This window comes from Carassius gibelio, chromosome B20 (genome assembly GCF_023724105.1).
Source record: "Carassius gibelio isolate Cgi1373 ecotype wild population from Czech Republic chromosome B20, carGib1.2-hapl.c, whole genome shotgun sequence".
NCBI classification, from domain to species: Eukaryota; Metazoa; Chordata; class Actinopteri; order Cypriniformes; family Cyprinidae; genus Carassius; species Carassius gibelio.
Window position 1 is genome coordinate 7,584,009 of NC_068415.1, and position 17,435 is coordinate 7,601,443.

The 17,435-nt window shown below is 35.1% G+C and overlaps 1 protein-coding gene across 2 annotated transcripts in view; it reads right to left on the reverse strand.

The window, feature by feature from the left end:
* The window catches only part of LOC127984231 (androgen-induced gene 1 protein-like), a 34,338-nt gene that overhangs the window by 2,038 nt on the left and 14,865 nt on the right, over positions 1 to 17,435 (reverse strand). The window contains exons 4-6 of one of the 2 annotated variants that reach the window (XM_052586787.1): positions 3,252 to 3,367; positions 1,369 to 1,532; positions 469 to 526 (exon numbers count right to left, since the gene is read on the reverse strand). In XM_052586787.1, coding sequence (XP_052442747.1) covers positions 504 to 526; positions 1,369 to 1,532; positions 3,252 to 3,367 — 303 coding nt within the window. In that variant the 3' untranslated portion in view covers positions 469 to 503. The remainder of the gene's footprint in view (positions 1 to 468; positions 527 to 1,368; positions 1,533 to 3,251; positions 3,368 to 17,435) is intronic. The other variant, XM_052586786.1, reaches the window with a different exon arrangement.

Below are 17,435 nucleotides of genomic sequence, written 5' to 3' on the forward strand. Positions count from 1 at the left end.
ATTAGTGACGGATGTGTTCATGGTTAGTTTAGCTGGAGGGGCTGTCGGAGATTACGCTACTAATGCTTTGGACATAAGAGGGGGATCTTGTGCTGAGGATGAAGGGACATAGATTAGCTCCATGGGAGAGAGCCTGAGGTGTGTGTGTGTGTGTGCGTGCTGCTTCGGTGATTTGCAGGTCAATGTCAAACAGGTGGGAGGAAGAGAAGCCTTCGCCGTCTGCTGCTCTCAGACTGCTCACGGGCTCATCTGCTGCACGCTGCCTTTAGCGGCTTTACACCCACGATGCACTGCTCCCAGTCTATAGCACTAACAGGTGGAGCGTGCGTGGGTGCATCAGGAAGCTAAGCGGGATGTATATGTACCTGAGGGAAAGTGTATAATGTCCCTAGCTACTATGCCGGCGTGGGTTGGGGAGCAAGAAAATTTGTAGCTAGACATATAAACATACAACACGCACAAACTCACACATGGAGCCAGTCAATGGTGGATAATATGCAAAATCAGAAAAACAGTCTTTCCAAACCTGTAGAACGCAAAAGGATGGTGTTTACACTGCTCCTTTCCAAGCAAAAGTGAGCTAGTAAAAACTCAGTAACACACTATAGAATAATCTATTTGGATTGTAAGGTTTTTATCCAAGTCTTCTAAAAGCATTCAATAAATGTATGATGTAAAAGCATTTGCATACTCAAATTTGGTACGCTGTGAGTCACTGATCGGCTTATAGTAGAGATTGTTTGTAAATTATTGTTATTGGTTGATATTGGATTTGCAATTGTTAATGCTCATTCCTTTATTTTTACCTTTATTTGCCATCATCTAACAATCACAATAAATAAATGATGTCCAGGTAAGTTTAACTTGGAAGATCCAAAAAGATTATAAAGGTATTGCTTAATTCATAATTTCGATTTTTCGAAATACTTAAATTAACTTGTTACATTTTAATGATTGATTTTATTACATTTTTTTTTTTTAATATTTTTTTTATTAGACAAAACTGTATAGAACTTTAATATCAGACATTTATTAATATTGGTAATATCAGCCAGATATTAATATTGGTAATATCAGCTAGATATTTATATTATTTGTTCCTCACAATAAAGCCTTGGGATATATAGCAGTTATATGGACTACTTTTATGGTGTGTTTTTTTTCTTCTGAAGACAGAATAAGATTTTTGGGGAGAACTATCCCTTTAAGAAGATATTTTGACAATTCCATCGACTTCCATAGTATTTTCTCTGCGTAAGTCTGTTTAGTTACCTATACCTTCCATCGTGTTCCGCAGAAGAAAGCAATTCATAAAGGCCTGGAACATCATGAGGGGGAGTAAATGGCTGAACTATCCCTTTAACTTACTCTTTGAGGAATCCCAGATGTAGTTGTTCAGGATTTCTCCCAAGACGTAGTAGACGCTGATCAGAGCCGTGAGGCAGATGAAGAAGAGAATTCTGGCCATGGGCCCGATGTGCTCCAGCAACGGATAAACCCACACCCCCGTCATGCTGTGCACCCAGCACATCCTATGAGAGCGAGACAGAGAAAATCTGTTACCTCTGCACCTCTGATCTGTCTAATGTGTTTGTCCTTCTGTCTGCTAAATCCAGCGTTTGAAAGGCTGCAGAAGCAGTCACCGCACTGTCAATGTGTCTACCATTCATGTCTGTGAATGCTAGACACTGCTCTTTTTGTTACGATGCGGCGCTGCTTAAATTCTTTCTTGCTGGAGTAATTTTAATGCAGTCACATGGTTATAATCTACGGTCTGACAGCCTGCTTATGTAATGGATTGCGCCTGTTTAATCTACTCCCGCACTCATAACCTTAGCTTTAATATTTGATGAATATTAAAGAAGGCCCATCTACCTACTTTTCAAATGGCTTGTTTTCTCAGCCTCGTGAGTGTCCTGTGAAATGGTGTGTGTATATAAAAGCTGTCTCTGGAAGGTAATCCTCATGTGAGGCTGCCTATGGATTTAACAACTGCAGGCAAGTCTTATTCCCTGCCTAAATAAAATGCAATGCCTAATCAGCTTAATTTAGGGAAGGGAAATAAGACAGAGAGGTGTGTGCTGAACATCTTATACTTGAGGTGATTTTGACAGAGGCCTCCTCCATGCTGTCAAACTAGTTTAGTTTGGCTCCAAGGACTTTCTTCATATTGCCAATTAATCTGTTATGTGCGAGACTAAATAAATCTTTGGCTGATTATTTTCCATAGGTTTCTGGGGCACTGAAATTGGGGACGTGTCTACAAAGATAAATACTTTATTAATACTTTTTGTAATAAATTACATACAAGGCACTTTCCATGAATTGTGTACAAAACAGGGCTCAAAACTCTTAAAATATGTATTTTTTATTTTCTAAAAAAATTATTATTGATAATTATTATTAATCCCATTTATTATATTTTTCTTTTAATATTTTTTTTGCGAGAAAGTTATTTTCTAGACAAAAATATTATTATTATTATTGAGAAATTATTAATATTTACTTTAATTTATTCTTAATGATGTATTAATTATTCTATTTATTATGGCATCAAATAATATTACTTTTATTAATAAATACACGATTAATAAATACATTTAATAAAAATTAAATACATGATTTGTTGTTGTTTTTTAACTATAACAGAACATGATGTATCAGTAAAAATCCTGGTTTGTTTGATTTTATTTAATTTCTTTGCAAAATAAAAGCAATTAATAATGAGTTCTTCTTACCCAATATATTTAATAATAACAAAAATAATAATAATAGTAATGATTGTTAAACTAAACCAGAATGTCTAACAGGGTCACAGGTTTAGCCTAAAGCTAGTTGAACAAATGTTGGCTTGTAGTCATTGACAAAATAGTATCTTTTATAAATGGACAAGTCAAAGTCTCCGTTTTAAGCGGGGATTCAGACGCCTTTTGCTGGGGTCATTTCACGTTAGATGATAGTTTACATGGGATTTGTGCCTCTAATGCTTTTACAATGTAACGGGAGCCCAAAGTTTACACTATTCGTGAAAAGTGCCAGAATTCAAGCAAATTAATTACTATGCAGAAAGACACAAGGGAATGATTTGGAGGTCAGGAAGATCAGGTGACCAGATGGAATCTTTCTTTTGACTGACACTGTGCTAGAACAATGCAAAGCCAGTTTCCCCTGATCATAATATCTACAGGGAGTCCTTTGTAAATGAGCCCAGTGTAATATTAAAAATGACTGTGCTGAAAAGAGGCATTTACCATACAACATATCCCACGGCAAACATGCACACCGCGAAGAGTCCACAGGTCCTGCTGGGATATCGATGGTGTGTTGTTCTCATCTCAATTATGATAAAAGGAAGAACTGTTGTGTGCTGAAAAGGACAGAAATAGATCACAGTTAGCTTTACAAATGACTCTAAAGCATAAAAAGATTACCGCAGTGTCGCCAAATTTTAGTTAGCATGCTAGCTATCATTATTATATGCATTAATACCATTATGTAAGCCAATACAAACACTTCAGGTCACGGATAGTAGCATAAAGTTAGTTTATTGGTTGTTTTAATGTAGAGCTGAACATCTGTTTGATTTTTATGAAACTGCTACCATGTGCATTGTGCATGAGAAAATATTTAGGCTGAGGTTTGTTAAAAGTTGCAATGAACGCTGACATAATGAACATTAAGTCACTATTAAAGGCTAATCATTTTAAAACAGACATTCATCATGTACTTAAAGTCATCGTCTGCTCACTTTCATGCCGTTTTCAAGCCTGTTTGACTTTCTTCTTCTGTAGAACTCGAAAGAAGATATTTTGAAGAATGTTGGGAACCAAACAGTTTAGCATTTTTGACCACATAATGGAAGTCTATGGAAGCTGTTTTTGCTTCAGAATAAAATAAAATAAAAAATTACATAAAATTCTCACAAATAGTTTATTTCTCACAATCTAAGGGTGAGTAACTAGTGCCAATATTTAAAATCGTTTTGGGTACAAATACAATCCCATGGGCTCCTTCCATTGCATGTTCAGTTCTTCTGTTTGTCACCAGGTGGCACCCTTCTTACATAGACACATTCAAAACTCTCATCCCCTGCAGAGCTTGCCTTATTTGACCCCACGTCTATGGTTGAAATGGCATCCAAAGGAAGACTTATGAGCTTTACCGAAATTACATGACATGTTGATATTCTGATATGCTTTTAACATGCCAGCACAGCTCTTAATGAACCCCCTTTTGCAACGCATAATCACATTTCCACACTAAATAAAAAAACAACAGACCACATTTAATGGGCTTTCCCTAGATATGAGCATGCCAGCCCGCATAAAGCTCGGATGCTGGGTGTTTAAGTTCGTCTCATCAGATCGGCAGGTCTGAACTTGTCTTTGACAAGTGTGAGGATGAGATGTACAGTCAGTGAGAAAGCTGCTCTTTGTGTGTCATTCTATGACTGAACCCATGATGTGCTAGATACCAGTTATGAGTCACATTACTGTTAACCTAACAGATACTGTAATGCTCAAGAAAGCGGCCAATGTCAATCAAAAGTCATATAGGAAGGTCAATCAGCTCTGATTTACTGTGACCCAGTTTTCAGTAGTTGGTGTTATCACCAGTGTTGTTAAGGTTTTAAAGGCCTCACTGTAAAAATAAAGGCTGTGTGATGCATTGAGATGTTTTTGAGTCTTAATTAATTGTTCCCTGTAACACAACTGTGTCGAATTTGCTTGTTTACTAAATGGAAAATGTCCCAATATACATCCATGTCTGTTTCAGTGATGCTGTAAGGTCAAGCGATTCTTCTATCACTAACTCCTTGGAAACCTAAGAATTTTATAGCATAGATAAAGTATAGAATAGTTTGGCACCTATCACTGTTATTGAGGTTTGTGTGCAAAGCACTGTGGGCTATGTGCATTCAGCTGAAACTTTTGCACATAATGCCTTTGCTTTGCCATATGTTCTCTTCAGAGGTTCCTCAACAGTAAGCTGCTTCAGATAAAAGCATCTGCCAAGTGAATAAATGTAAATGTAAATACTACAGAACTGTTTTGTCATTTTTAAGAATTAAATGGAAACGTGCTTTATAAAGTAATAAGTTCTAAAACAACAACAACAAAAAAACGCATAATAATGACAGGACATATTAAGAAGAATAATTAAGACTTATAATATTGTGTGTGTGTGTGTGTGTGTGTGTGTGTGTGTGTGTGTCCTTTTTTTTTAGCAAGGATGTATTCAGTAATTAAATTCACCAAAATGTACTTTTAAATTGTTACAAAACATTTATATTTCCAATAAATGTTGCTTTGAATAAACAAATACATAAATGAATAAATAAAATAAAATCTAAATCTAATCAACTCTTTCCAACATTTATAAGAAGAAGAAATGTTTCTTGAGCACTGAGTCAGCATGGATCACGTCAATGTAATCGGATGCAATTATTATTAATTATTAATACCACACACCCACACGATAGAAAGACAGAGAAATCCATAGCTGCAATGTGCCTAAGTACACATTCAGACAGACAACTTTCCCTTTTTTCTCAGTGAAGATTTTTTTTTTCAAGACTTGTTGAGATAAAACTGGTTTTAAGAATGTGTCGCAAGACCCTTACATTCTGTTCCGAGAACACAAGAACGTGTCCTGTGTGAATGAGCATGCTCCTGACTCATTCTGTGCAGTCTGCTCTCAGTACGTGTGCTTTGACACACTTTCTACACTGACTGCAAAAACGTTAGCCTGGTAAATTAAGCATTCACATAGTGCTAATTTTATTTATTATGTTTTTGTTTATTATTAATATAAATCAATTAATATTTTAATTACTTAATTGGGATAGAGCATCTAAATTCATGTTCATTTAATTTTACATTCAACATTGAATTATGTAGTATAAAATGCGATTTCTTTCTTTATTTAACAGTGAAGTGATGTTGCATACTCTGTCTAATCTTTTGTGTGTTTTCTGTTCTTGTGGGCATGTGCACATCTTTCTTCACCATAATAAAGTTTCCTGAATCATTCAGTCCCCTCAGATATTTACCGAACATGCTTGCAACAAGTTTGAAAAAACCTCAGAAAACCTTTTCATCTTTTTCCAGAAGCTAGTCAGGGAGTCAAAGTTGGCACTTGGAAAATAGACGGTTATTGTGTTCATTATGGTGATTACAGTCTAATTGCTATAATGTCAAACCTCTGCAGGAAAAATAAAGAACGTATGCTTCTTGGTGTGGAGATGTGTCCTAGCATGCATGTAGCGCTGAAGTATTCTCCAAGGAGCTTGCTCACCCACACACGTTCCATCGAACAAATCACAGTGCCCCGCTATCGAAACCCCTCATGATCTGCTCAAATGCCTCTCAACCTCTCCAGACTGATCTTGAGAGACTTGTGGCTGTAATAGAGCACTTGTGCAGAAACTAGCGTGGGTTTTGAAACTGCATACCAATAAGGGAATTGTAAAAAGCCAAAAAAATATATATTTAATTTGGTCATTTTTTGATAAGTTCTTCATAAAATTTACCCTAGTGGCTGGTGCTTTTCAAAATATGTTCACCAGCTCACCAAGTTTGAATTTATTTGATACAAATATAGTAAAAACAGCAATATAGTGAAGCATTAACATTTAAAAATTTCATATTTTATATATTTATATATCTGTGATGGTAAAGCTAAATTTTCAGCACCCATTACTCGAGTCTTCAATGTTACATGATACTACAGAAATAAATCTGAGATAATGATTTGGTGGAACATTTCTTCATTTCTTATTAACAGTTGTGTAGCTTATTATTTGTGTGGAAACTGTGACACATACAGAAAGCCCAAAATAATAAACTATCACTTTTGATGGGTTTCATTCATCCTTGCTGATTAAAACAATAAAAGTAATATATATATATGTGTGTGTGTGTGTGTGTGTGTGTGTGTGTGTGTGTGTATATATATATATATATATATATATATATATATACAACTACATGACATTTATACAAATCTGTAAATATAAAAATTATTATTTTTTATTTATAAAATGATTAGTATATGTATTAGTTATTCATCTATTATATATCTACTGTTACAAGCATCTAAATAATATAGTAAAGGTACAGTTCTGTGCTGGATCACTTCTTTTCATTAAATAACATCACTAATTAGTGGTAATTTTCAAAGTTTTTAGGAACAATACCGTCCTCACAAAAATACATTCTTGTATATACTCCGTTATAAAAGTAGATTATGTGCATTGGATGAACAGGTGATATTTTACTCTTTTATTCTGTACTATATTCAAATGTAAATGACACTGACCCTACACGGCCTCAGATACAAACCACACAACTGTTGCTTCACTTTCTTAGTTCTTTCTGTTTGACTATCTCCATCATAAAATGACTCTTTCACATTTTCTTTCACAGACAAAGCACAGGCTTGCATCTGGGAATAGAGTTGGGCTTGACCCAAGGACCCCATCTTCACATACATTAGTGTCTGTTTCATTGGTAATGATAATAATCATAACCTCACATGCAATTACGAGTTGTGGTTATGGATGCACAACTGCCAGATCTCAAACCAAACAGACTAAATTTGGGAAAAGTGAGACTAAGAGAGGTTGTATCTGTGGGTTCAAGAAGCCAAAGCAACAAGAACAGTCCTCTGCTTGATGATCACACGTAATTCATTGTGATCAGTGATAAGCTATACTTTAATGCTCACTGACACTTATAGTTATTTCATGATATGGAGAGCTCTAGAGGAATAGACTCATTGGCAGAAACTTTGCCCAAACATTCCAGCTCCTGGAGTCTGTTAAGCAGCGCTGTTTCTCGTTTTTGTCTTCTGACAGTGGTGAGACAGCGAATGTAAGGATTTCACAGCTGCGTCCCAGGTGGGACTCAACCCAACCCTCTGTGGTCAAAGTGTCAAGGCTTCAGCTACTGCCACATTAGAGTTTGGCTGCCCACTGCCACTCTATATTCAAACCAAGGACATAGATTGTCATTAAGGGAATAATAAAAAAATATCATGGTGCAGCAATCTGATAATAGAAATCAATGCATCCATAATGGAAATGTAATAATGAATTATGTGTCACTGATGCCATCTCAGCTTACTTAGTTCCTGAGTTTGGATTTCTGCATCATTCATAATTGCCTGCATCCATTTGTTGTAGCTTTCTTTTTCAATTGTGATTAATTTAAATATTTATTAATGTGTATTCTACAATATTTGGATAGTATACTTAGGATTTCAATTAAAAGTGGCATTAATTTCTGGCTAATTCTATAATTAAATTTATTCTGAAATTACAAGATTTTGAAATAGTTTTGAAAGAAGTTTATTATGCCCACCACATCTAACAACATTTCTGTTGTTGCTAAAAATACAGTCATTTTGTTTTTGTTTTTTTACAATTATTTTCTATAGTAATATATTCTAAAATGTGATCTATGAATTTCCAGAAGCCATTACTTCAGTGTCACATGATCCTTCAGAAATCATTCAAATATTCTGATTTGGTACTTCAGAAACATTTTGGTATAAATGTATAAATCATTTTAAATGGTTATTAAAGGGTAAAATACATAATTATTCATAATGTGCATTGTAAAAAATTATATCTTGTTTTATATAAATATTTAAAAGTGTAACAGTTTTAGAATTATAAAAATAATTATTCAATAATTAACAATTATTAATGAGTTTGCTATTAATGAAAATGCATTTAGGTGCATTACAAGGCATAATTAATGCTTTTATAATGCATTATACATGAAGGTTTTAAGTAAAGTGTAAACAACATTTTTTATTATTTCTTATCATTTAAAAAAAAAAATAATGTTGAATAACATTTGTGCCACTTATTATTTTTGTGGAAGCTGTGATATAATTTTTCAGGATTCTTTGATCAATAGAAAAAATAATAACAATAATAATAAACATTGTCTTTACAATCACTTTTGTTCATTTTAATAAAAAAATAAAAGTATAAAAAAATATATTTTTCTATATAGTTACAAATCTTCTGAATAGTAACGTACATTTCTGTTGTAAAAATGTACAACAAAAGTCATTGCAGGGGTCATTGCAAAAAAAAAAAAAAAAAGGGCAAAGTGTATAGAATTTAGAAAATATTCCACAACAAAAAGGCCAACAAAAGTGCTCTTCTTGGAAATTGATTGTGATTATTATCTGCACAAAGAAAGCAGAGTTGCTCTTTTTGAAAAAGCAAGACAACTATGATTAATGGGATGTCATATCAATACACACACTACAGCTTGTTTGGAGCTGCGGATAGAGTTTCTGTGAGAGATGAGCCAGTTGGTTAAAGGCACATGATTGGGTTTGTGCTGCCGTCTTATCACAGTCCAGCTTGCCCCGACCTGTCACAGCGTCCGAACCCTGTGGAATCCGAACAGAGATGTGCGAGCTAACCGTGCAGCGGGCCGCCTGATAGCAGGCTCACAGAGGATATAGGGTGACAGAGAGAGTGCTCCCAAGGTCGGGTGTTGGGTTCCCCTGCTTATAGCCTCCCCACGCCCCACAGCTCCCAGTCGACAGGAGCTCACATGACCTCTTAGCCCTTTTCCCCTTGGCAGCCGTGAATCCCCACTAAATAGCACTCCGAGCTGGTCTGCACACAGACGCCACCACAAGGAGAGCCTGTTTAGGTCCCCGCTCAGCTGGATGGGTATCAGTAGATTTGGCCTGACGGTGCATTTTTCACCACTGAGGCGAGCTTGAATGTGACCCAGACTTGTTTTACTTTAGCTTGTGTTTGTGGGTCCCTGTCTTAATTTAACATGGCAGCTCTCTTTCTCTGACCACCAGGCCGAGAAGCTCTTGGAGTCTTGTGGTTTTGGCCAGCATGCCTGGACTATCTGCGGAAAATCCCCTCCAACAAAACAGCACAACTCACTCAGAGGACCCTGGACTATAAACAGGACAGGCCTTGTCAAACACTCGCAGGATTAACTCCATATCCTCCTGTTTCACTGAAAGAGCTGCATGCGCTTCAGACTGATCAAACACTCGCTCTGTGACAGCAGAATGAATGGAGAGGTAAAATTACCTGGGTACAGATCGACAGATGGAGCCTTTTTATGACCGATACACAGAAAAGTAGATGATTGTTAAACTGCAAAAATATGTATTATGCATGTATTTTGATAGGCCTAATAATATTATTTTAGAAAAAAACATCATCTTATTGTTAAAGTTATTTATGGGGTGTCTTAATAAAATGAACAATAATCATCATTGATCATTTATATGCAGAAATTATTTCTAAATGTTAAATGTTATGTTAGTAGTATTCAACATAATTGGAGTGTTATTGTTATATATTCAGTGTCTTAATAATAAAATAATCATCAGTGAGGTCGATATGCAAAACAATTTATAATTATTATACTTAATTTAGTGTTAATAATAAAATGAATAATAATAATCACTTAAAATCAATATAATGAAACAATATGCATTTAAAAAAATAAATAAATGGTCATACTGCAAAAATGCTAATTATTATTAATCAACATGCGATGTTGTAGTATTAAAATAAATCATTATCATCATTATCATCATTGATAATCAATATGTAGAAATGATTTGTAGTGCTATTGTCATTTATTTAATGTCTTTAATTATAATAATTATTATTATTAGTTATACTAATGAACGATGATTTTTGCTGCAATCGACTGATCATTTAGTGATAAAAAACAGCAATTAGAAAATTACAAATAAAAATGCAATGGACTTTTTCAATTTTTGTTTTGCCCTATCTAAATGCTAAGCTACATTTTTTGAGTTTAAAACGAAGGCCTGTTATTATTATTATTTTTTTAAGTAAGTGTTTATTAAAAAAATACTTTGTTACTTAACCTAAAAATATTATGGATACTTGCTCCATGATAGCAGAACAGATAGTTAAATAGAATTACTGGCCAAAACCTATAAACTCTCAGGTTTTGTGCAAAGACTAAGTGCAGAAGACTTTGTGTGTGAAGCACATGATGAGATTTCACAAGTTCTTTATGCACCGCTGATCACACTTCACTGGCAGCCTGCTATAGCAAAACTGGTGTGAACACAGATGTTTCTATGCGCAAATGAAAAGCAGGGCTTACTGCCTGCTCTGCTGTCGAATACACTCCAAGAATTCTGTGCTAGAGACGTTTTCCAGCACCTCTGATGTGAAAACTTCCTTGCCAACTTTGTCAACAATGGGCAAGAACGCAAACTACGAAACAGCCATCTTTCACTGGGTTGAGATGGGTAAATATTTTCCCAGTTGTTAAGGATGAGCTAGCGAGCCAGCTATGCGCTCGTTTTAATGACGGGTTTGGATGAAGGAACTTCACCTAGTTACTTTTCCAGGCTCAACATGGCAACTCAATCATGAGTGTAAGCGTGACATCGTACACTGCCATACCGTGAAATATTAGCGTCTAGAAAAACGGACCTGCAATTATTGATCTTTATAAAGTAATCCCCCAGCACTTAAGAAAACCAAAGGAAATAGCTGAACAGAAAACACTTCAAAAGATGATTTTCCCGTAGAGAATCAATATCATTGAACATAGTCGTTTTTTGCTTCTTTGCACCGGTTGTTCAAGAATTTGGGTTTGTTCTGTGAAAACCCAATATGTCTCTTGGTCTTTGCGGAAAAGCACATCTGTTTCCTGTGCACCATGTAAAAACCAGCTCAGACCACAAAGAATCACACTGACTGTCAACTGAAACCTCCCGCTTCACCTTGATGATACACACATGCACGGATGAATATCTGAAACAATTCACTGCTTTTACTCAGAAAGGTCAATGTGAGGCCTCCACCACTGATGATTTTATAGAGACTTTTTGATTTGTATAAGTGTAATTATTAGCTTATCTCAAGCCAAAAAAAAAAGTCAAATGTAAGTGCAGGATATTTTTTGTTAAAATATGAATAGATAGCTATAGTTTTATGCTTCAAACAAGGGAAGAAATATTGCCAATGAGGTAATTAAAATATTTTTTCCCCTGCCCTATTAGCAAGATGTTTTTTCTTGCTTGTTTTAAGCATGACCTCGCTAAAGTTAATTCAGTTTCTCTCAAAACAGTCTTATTTTGCTTATAATAATATTTTATTATTATTATTATTAAAAATAATATGCATTTTTTATATTATTATATATATATTTCTACTTTATTATATTATATTATATTATTTTATATTTTATTATATTATTAAATTATTATAACGTATGATTTTTTTCTGCCTAATTATTCCCTAATAATATATGACCCTGGACCACAAAATCTTAAATCACATGGGTATATTTGTGACAATAGCCAACAATACATTGTATGGGTCACAATTATCGATTTTTCTTTTATGCCAAAAATCATTAGGATATTAAGGGTGTATTCCACACCTGTCTTTTTTGGTTCAGTTGAATCAAACTCAAGTTTCATTTCCCCCTTTTGTGCACACAAAACAACTGCAGCGAGACTCAGTTGAAGAGGTGGTTTCAGTCCAGTTCCAAACTAATTCTGGTACAGTTGAACGGATAAAGCAATGAATGGATGACTTTAGCACATGCGTGGTCTTGTTTACAATTTCTGGTTCATTTGCAAAAATGGCAGTGTGAAAGCGAACCACACCGAACAAAAAAAAAAATCAGCATCGTATTTGGTCCAAGCGAGTAAACTACCGGACTTTCCTGCTGTTAATAACACCCTAAGTAAAGATCGTGTTCCATTCAAATAATTTGTAAATTTCCAAAACCTAATTTTTAGTAATATGCATTGCTAAGAACTTCATTAGGACAACTTTTAAAGGCGATTTTCTCAATATCTTTTTTTTTTTTTTTTACATATTATAATATTGTCCTATCCTAACAAACCATTAATCAATGGAAATCTTATGATTTTTTACTCTTAGATTTCTTTTGGTCCAGGTCACATTTACTGTATCAGATGATACGTGACGATACGTGCAGATCTGGCAAGGGAGAACAGTTTTTTAAAAATGATCGTAATATGTTTTTTTTTTTTTTTTGTCTGCTTGATAGGTTGAGGCAGTTGTGTTTTTGTGTTTGAAACACAAACGCTGGATTCTGCTGGCGGTCTCTAGGGGACATGATCTCTTGTTATGACAGGCTATTTTGGCTCAGAACGGCTGGCACAGCTGCAGGGATGCTCTCTGGCAAGCGTGAATACAGTGCTGGTATGATGTGGCTCTTTATTTCCCTGTGCCAAGAAGTGTGTTGGTTTGGTAGCTGCTCTTTGGCCCATCACACGACAGGATGCTGATCTAGGCTTAATTTGTCCCTCAACACACTAATGCAGAGCACTGATCCCGGTTTAATTTCCTCTCCATCACAGCTCGCTTTAAGTTAATCCATAACGCATTAGAATCTGACCATTGTAATCAGATATAATCAAACTGCATTTGCGAAAATCCATCTTAAGATGTCAAAGCCCTCAGATGTGGTGTGTCTTTTTGGTTTTCAATCAAAACGCAACAGGTCTTTGATAAAACATCAGGATATTATAGTTTTTTTGACTTCACTGTGCTCAGTTACTTGCAACCAACCGTCATTGCATAAAATGGTAGCACATAATGTCCTCTGTAAGTAGCTGGAGGCTTGCCAGACAAAACAACCAGATCCCTCTTGTCAATCTGGAGCTTTAAGTGAGTGAAGGGGTTGCCAAGCAAAAAAGATAACGCTAACCCCACAGCACATTGAAAGAGAAAACAAGAGCAGATGCTCAATAATGCCACACGGCATACATGGTTAAATCACAAATGAGGGGAATTTACAGAGATGCTGTCATGTTAATAGGCTTTTTTAGTGTTCTAACATGCACTCTTGAGCAATGCAGCTTTTTGTATACACAGATACAGACTTATTGGTATCTTATGGAAGCTTGTTTCCACTGCCACTGAAAAAAGTTTATATCTGAAAATTCTGACGTTTTTCTTTCAATTCTGTGAAAAAAGTGAGATGATAAACTCAGAATCTCAGAATGAGATATAAATGCAGAATTGTAAGATGAATGTGCAATTCTCAGGAAAAAAAATTATATCTCCGAATTTTGAGATATAAACTCGCAATTGCAAAAAAAACAAAAAAGGTTTAAATTGTAAATTAAATTGAATTGTAAATTGTGAGTTAAAAAGCCATTACTTTTCATGGCAGAAAAATGCAAAAAAGAACTACAGGATAAAAATTCAGAATTCTGAGAAGAAAAGTCTGAAAAGTGAGATATACCTCAAAATTGCAAAAAAAAAAAGTCAGACTTTTGAGAAAAAGTTGCAATTACTTATTTTTTATATATTTTTTTCTGTGGCAAAAAACAACAACAACAAAAAAAAAACAATTGCAAGATGTAAACTCAGAATTCAGCAGAAAAAGTTAAAAGAGTTGCAATTACCTTTTTCATTTTTCTTTGGCAGAAACAGGCTTCCATAGTATCTAGTGGCATTTTGAAATTCAAATAATTTATTGATTTATTAAAAATCTAAGTTTATATTGAAGCAATACAAATATTTCTACTTTCCCATTGAGTTGCACTATTTTTTTTTTATCAGTGTTTATTTTTTTAGGCCAGCCAAAGTTAAAATAATATAATATATATAAAATAATAAATATAATATAAATAATATAATATAAATATATAATGTCTGGTATCATTTAAACTACACTGAAATAATTTATTAGTTACTTTTATTTTATTTTAGTTAGTATTGAAGTCATTACACCAACCCTCCCCCATTTTATTTCACTTGACAAAATGGTTTTCTTTCAGTTTTGGTTTTAATTTTTTGTTAACAATAATAACACTGACCTCTCCCTTATGTTTACGAGCGCGACCGCTGACTACACTACACTCTCTGCAACAATACTGAGCCGCTTTGTGTTTCTCGGCCAGACTGATATAAGATCAAAGCTCGTGTCCTCCAGCGATGCATGAAAGAATTTGCTGGTAAATGTTCTATAGAAGATGACGGTGGCACTCCACTGTGAAAAACACCACAAAGAATGCTGATTTATTTAGCTTCACTTTACTTCATTGCATACGAGGAATGGCAAGCCACGGGACAAAAGATTTTGCAGGGAAACCTCAATGGCCATAATGAAGGGGAGCCTTGTTTTAACATGTCATTAAAATGATTCTGCATCTTACAGCAATCCTGGGAATTACAGTCTGAGCTTGTGCGCGACCAGTCCTCAAGTTGGCAATGACCACCAGATGGCAATCTGTCAACAGCCTGACATGTTTTTGCATTTATGGAGACTAATACTAATAATTCAATAATGCACTTATGAATCAGGGTCTGGGCGCTGTAGGTGATTACTAGCCTGCATAAATTGTAATTTCTACTATTCAGACAGACCTTTTGGTTTGTATCCTTGGCCAGTATGATAATTGATGGGTAGTTTGCATCAAGTTTATGGGTGCTGAACCAGAATAATATTGAATGTAGGTGTATTTTATCATCATTTACTCCACTGAATTGGTTTGGACAAAAAAAGTTTAATATTTTCAGTTTCTTTTCCTTTGTGTTGCACAGAAGAAAGCATACAGGGTTTTAGAATTACACGAGGGCGAACTGTATAAATGTTGCCAAAATGTAATTTTGGGGGAACTTTGCCTTTTAAAATTAATTCATTTAGCTGGTATCATTTAACAGAGTACAATTTTTCAGCACAGTCTAGTATTATTGATATCTAGTTGCAATTTCATGTTAAAATAATTTATTAGTTATGTTTATTTGATTATTAGTTAGTACTGAAGTAATAATTTTTTTTCAAGTTTCTTATTTAGTTGCACCATTTGTGGTATTTATTTTTTTGCCAAATTATTTAGGCTTCTAAAGTTAATATGCTATTTGATAAAAAAATAAATAAAAGTATACCAGGTTATAAAGTAAAAAAAAAAAAACTAAACTAAACTGAATGCATAAAATGTTCATATAAATGAATATATATATATATATATATATATATATATATATATATATATATATATATACACATTTACATATACAAAACTGCTGCTACACAGTGCAAACAATTTAACAAAAGATTGCTTACCTTATACCTTTATCTTACTGTAAAGTGTGCATGTGCTGTGTTTCATACGATACATGTTTTTTTTTTTTTTGAAAGTGTAAAGGGACGCAAAGCCTGAAACAAAGTCTGATTTTTTTCTGACATCTGGTTCTTATCCTTGTGGCATCCTAAAGACGGTCTGGGTAATACCATTGGTTAAGCAGAAACTAGTCTGTCTGAGGTTCCTCTGACAGTTGCAAACCCAACATGTTATTAGATGCAGAGAAAACACCACTGGAGAGCATCAGGAGCCCGGATCAGTTTAACACAGCCACGGATGGTGACATTGATCGATTTCAGTCACATGGATGTATTTCTCCTCTCACTCGGAGGATGGATTCTTATTACTGTAAATGGTGAAACACTTATCCTCACAGTCTGAACAACATACTGGTAGTCGCAGCAGGAGCGTACAGTTAGAGACCATTTTCGGAGGAGAGCACTCTTCAAATTGGCCTGTGGGCACAGCTATTTTCCACTCTAAACAACATCCCACAAATCCAGCAGAAGGAATTGTGGAGAAATGCCACAGACAGGTTGAGAGACAATTAATTTTAAAAAGCCAAGTCTGCTTCCTCTCAGTGTGAGTTTTTCTTTACAGGCCAAAAGAAGCCGGAATTGCAACTGGAATTCATTACTGACCTATAGAGCTTAGTTAAATGGGATCCTTGCGTAAAAATCTTTCTCTGTTGCAGCGACCGATGTTTTTGAAAGTTTTGAAACAGTAAGTCAGTCATAACTATTGATTGTCTTTGAACTTACTGCATGATTAATTAGCCGAACCCTGTGCGTTCAAGGTCACGCTGTGGAAAAGGAATTGCCGTGTACTGTGTTTCGTTCCCCCGAACAATTAGCAGTGTGAATAAAGGAGCGACAGAGGGTTGTTTACCAGGTAATCAGTCATAAAAGCCCCTGTGCACAATGACCTGTTTCATTTAAAAGCTACCTGCTGAATTATAAATGAGGAAAGTTAAATGCTCAGACCGGGCGTTCTTCTCCAGAAAATACCTTCATGTGGGAAGTCGGCCTCTCTGGGTCTTTTGTACTTTTATTTTGAGATGTACAGCGGTGGTGTCTTTTCTAAGCAGGTGTAAGATGTTTATTTGCGGTATGCGTTTGAACATGGGGGCTGCTCAGCGGGAGGCCACTGGCATTAACACAACGCTCTTCTGACAGGCCTCTCTCCGCAGAGAAGGGATTATTGTCACAGATACTTTGACGCAGGTAAACCGCCTCCCGATGATGTCATGAAAGTTTAGCAGTGGCTTCTTTAAGTCTTTTTGAAGTGACTCTTGTTTGATTGTTATCAGCACA